The 4,715-nt window shown below is 43.8% G+C and overlaps 1 gene segment (V, D, J or C); it reads left to right on the forward strand.

Annotated features, from left to right (window-relative positions):
* Positions 1-467, forward strand: LOC132487774 (immunoglobulin heavy variable 3-23-like). The segment is given in 2 exon segments: positions 1-46; positions 151-467. Coding segments are annotated over 2 exon segments (363 nt in total).
* The last annotated feature ends 4,248 nt before the right edge of the window (positions 468-4,715 follow it).

Genomic DNA, 4,715 nt, shown 5'->3' on the forward strand with positions numbered 1-4,715 from the left:
ATGGACTTTGGGCTGAGCTGGGTTGTCCTTGTGGCCATTTTACAAGGTAATTTATGGAGATCAAGAGATACTGAGGATGTGAGTGGATATGAGTGAGGGAATCCGTGGCTGTGTGACAGTCTCCTGACCAGGATGTCTCTGTGTTTGCAGGTGTCCAGTGTGAGGTGCAGCTGGTGGAGTCTGGGGGAGGCTTGGTGCAGCCAGGGGGGTCTCTGCGACTCTCCTGTGCAGCGTCTGGATTCACCTTCAGTAGCTATGCCATGAGCTGGGTCCGCCAGGCTCCTGGGAAGGGGCTGGAGTGGATCTCAAGTATAAGTAGTAGTGGTGGTTACACATACTATGCAGACTCTGTGAAGGGCCGATTCACCATCTCCAGAGACAACTCCAAGAATACGCTGTATATGCAGATGAACAGCCTGAGATCTGAGGACACGGCCGTGTATTACTGTGCGAAATTTACACAGTGAGGGGAAGTCAGTGTGAGCCCAGACACAAACCTCCCTGCAGGGAGACAGGAGGGGGCATGCAGGGAGCACTCAGGACACACAAGTGTGTGTTTCAGGCCCAGGAGCAGGTGCAGATGGTAGTTAAGGGCTGCTTTCCTCTCAGGGTCTGGGGTTTCCTCTCCATACAGCAGTTTTCCCTGGGGAACCTCTCTACTCATCCATGGTTCCTTACTTACACATTCAGTCTCTGAATTAGAAAGAGTTTTTGAAATAGGGGAAAAAATGTCATATAGGAAAGACAGAGACTCAAACTTAGATATTCCCGTTTTCCCTTGTCTAAATCTTGTCTAAATCTTGTCTAAATTGACCTGTTTCAAACTATCCCAGTGGATGTATAAAGAGTTGAACAAATTCTTCCTTCCTCATTGTGAAATCTCAGCCCTGCCCTTCTGATAGACCCGCTGTCCCTGCAAGGTGGCTGGCTCTTGACTTGCCTGCTAACCTCTTGCATGAGAAGCATAAATGAGTTGAGCAGCCCCGGATCCTCAGTGGGTCACTGTGAGTGATGCCAGTTAGAGGGGATATGGGTGGGGGTGTTTCTACATGTGATCCTTGCTTGAGGCCCAGTAGAATCCATATACGCTTAAGTAATGCCTGAATCCTGTTCTGGTGTGCAGTTTTTTTTTATGTCAACTACTCATCATCAAAGCTATTACCAATAGACACATATGTAGGTGGTAGGGAAGGTTTATAGTCAGGTGGATAATAACATGAATCTTCAGAAGCTGCTGACAACAAATCTCCTTTCTTCACCACAGAATCTTAGATTAACACTAAAATGCAGGAAAATCACACAGGTTCTCATTCCACGAAGAGTCCTGCAGCCTCGCAGGCAGGCCCGCCTCTGTCCAGGAACCTTTGCAGGGGCGGCCATGTCCAGGGTGGAGAAGCCCCGGCCTCGACAGGACCTCTCACTGTGTCCTGATGTGTGCTCTCCAGCACATCACCTGCCAATTCCAGGCTGCAGTTCAGCTTCAATCTGTAAGATTCAAGTAAACCGATACCTACATCACATGCTTGGTGTGCATATGTAGAAAGAAAATAATAAAAGAGGCCCTGAGTGTTGGAGCCCAGGGTAGGCTACCTCAAAATATGCCTCCAAGTGACTTAACAGAGAGCCAGTGCAGAGGGACATTGTGACCTTCCTCCCTGTAACCCTGAAGCAAGAAATAAACCTTCCATGTGAAAGATGCTTTCCCTGTACCTGGAGGTGGAAATGAAATGGTCCTTTACCCCGTGCCTTCTGTCTGCCTTTTTTCTGTGCAAAAAATTTAGCCTAAGAGTAAGTTCAATCAGAGAAGTGAGAAAATTTAGAAAGAAATGAAAACTGCAACAAAAAATAATAATAGTTTAGTCATTAAGCAAATCAAGGACCTTTAGTTCCTCCTCAAGGGCTATAGATAATATTCTTGTCCATGGCCCGTGAGCTGTCTTGTAGATACGGAAACTCTCACCAGGAGGAAGAAGTTAACTGCATAATGACCAGACTGTAGCCGTGACATAAGCTGCCACAATTCCAAGAACTGGCCTCAAAGAAATGGGAACAAACCGACCCTGGAATTGAAGATAAACTCTACTTAAAACAATCAAGATGAGGCTGATCACACCACCACGTGACCAATTTCAAGGTGACTGCCAGAGTTGACTGTTGTTTCTGCCTGTGGCCCCCTCCTTCCGACTATAAAAGCCCTTTCCCACAGATTCTCAGTGCAGGGTGGCCTTTGGAGAGAAGTCTGTCCCCCACCCCCGGGTGCAGGCAGCCAAAATAAAGCAAACTTTCCTTTCTACCAACGCTGCCTTTTCATTGGCTTCTCAGCACCGAGCAGCCGGACCCTGCTTTCCATTGCAGACGGTTGTCACCAGGGATGGGGAATTCACGCCTGGAAGTCTCTATGAACAAACCTTGTTCCTTCTGTAATGACTATGCCAGCCCAAACCCTGCTTACGTTCTTCACTAATTGAGCACCAAAACCATATGTTTCCTCCTTCTACCAATTCTTCACAAATATTGGATCTTTGTCTAAAAGTATGAAATCTGCCTGCTTTGCTCACTTCTGGGTCCATTTCTATGGCACGTCCATGCCTATGGTTAAAAGTTTTTCTTTTCTCCTGTTAATCTGTCTTTGTTAGTTTTATTATCAGTCCAGCCTCAGGAACTCAGGAGGGGCAGGGGAGGAGATTTCCCTCCTGACAAATCCAAGGTGTCTTCTCTTCAGCCTCATTCTGGACAACCTCTTAGGAACCACTGTCCTCACAGGCCAGTTTCACAGTCCTGACATCACCTTGCCACTTGTGTTCTTCTGGCATCTCTTTTCTTCATTTCCATCTCACCCTTCAATATTTCTTCCAAATCAGTGTGATATTTCAGTGTCCATTGCCTGGATGTACAGGGTTTATTAGTCATTCCCTATGAAAGGACATTTTGGTCCTTTCCAAATTGTTGCAAATATGAATAAAGCTAAGTAAGCATCGTGTGCAGGGTTTTCTCTGGACTAAAATTTTATTCTCTTTCAGATACATACAAAGGAGCACTATTGCTGAAATGTTGATAGGCATATGTTTACTTTCACAAGAAGCCCCCAAAATGTCTCCCAAGGTGCATCCCGCTCTGCATCCCCACCAGCTGTGAATGGACCCCCTGCTGCTTCACATCCTCCAGGTGTTTAAGGTTCTCAGAGTCCTGATCTGATCCACTCTTGTAAGTTTGCAGGGATATGTCCTTGTTCTGACTGGCATTTCCCTGTGACATATGTTCTCCCATAGCCTTCTTTGCAAACTCTTTTTCTTTTTGGTCAGGTGTCTGTTAGGATTTTAGCCCATTTGTTAATCCTTTTGTTTCTTTCTTATTGTTCAGTTTAAGATTTTGTGATACATATTAGATAACAATCAGATATACTAGATATGTCTTCTGCAAATATTTTCTGGCAAACTCTACCTTTCCTCTGGGTAAATATTAAATGTACTTTTTTTTTTGGTTCTCCATTATTAGTTTTTATGTTTCTATTACAATGAAAAGTGAAGTTAAACTTTTACTTCCTAAGCCATGGGAACTTCTTGTGGGAACATGTCACAGTACACTCAAAGGCCTCTTTCAGATACTACAAGGACAGAATGGGTAAACAGAGGAGGGACTTCTTCAGAGATGCTCTTCTGGAAAAATAGAAATGTACCAACATACCCTCCTTCCTGTCTTGCTGGTGAGAACTCTGCTGCGTGTCCACAGAGACACAGATCCTTGATGAGAGTGTAAGATTTCATCAGATAGAATGACTGTTTCCTAACAATAAATTTTACCCATGATGGATCTGAGTTTATGAATGATTGTTACTTGAATGATTCAATGGATTTAGCAATGGTTGAAAACAAAATCAATACCTGGAATTGTTATTATTAATTTTAATTTAGGTTGCCCCAGAGAAGAGTTTGACAATTACAATTTCAGTAACACATTTCCATAATTTTGACTTATACCTCTTAAAATTTAGATACCACGTTGTTTCACAATAAAGGTTTCATCTACATCCCTCACATTTGAAACTGGATTCCAAGTGGACCTAGAAGATGAAATGTGAGGACAGCGAATCTCTACATTCAGTAACATCTCAGGCAACAAATCTAATATCACACGAGGACACTGCTGATTTCCAAGTATAGTTCCTGCTTCTTCTTTGCTCAATGATTCCAACAAAGATACAAAATGACCTAAACCATCTGGTCACATGTTCCTGAAGTCCACACCTCATTCTGAGCTTATGCTCTCACGATTTTATAAGGGAAACACAGAGACCTTCAGAAGGCCCTGTCCACGTGGTCACCATGAAGCCACCAACATCAGTCCTTCTCCTTCTCATCACAATGGTCAGGCCCTCTTGCTGTGACCATTTCTGGTAACCTGCAAAGCAATATGACTTAAATCTCACCCCTTCTTTTTTCCATCACCCATTGGTCATCTCTAATGGATATTCCCTCCAGCATTATAATATGATCTAGTCTCCAGACATAATTAACTCCAATTAGCTCCACAAAGGAAAAATAACTTTCTTTTAGTCCTGGTGACCTAACACATTTTCCTAGGGTTAAATAGACCCGAACAACACATCCCCAACCACTGAAACATAAAGACACTTGTTATATGTCCTTCTACGTTAACATGGATTTGGATGGATCTCCTCTAATCCTCCAGCTCAAGAAAGGCAGGTCAGATGCTGG

The sequence above is a fragment of the Mesoplodon densirostris genome, chromosome 4 (assembly GCF_025265405.1).
Source record: "Mesoplodon densirostris isolate mMesDen1 chromosome 4, mMesDen1 primary haplotype, whole genome shotgun sequence".
NCBI classification, from domain to species: Eukaryota; Metazoa; Chordata; class Mammalia; order Artiodactyla; family Ziphiidae; genus Mesoplodon; species Mesoplodon densirostris.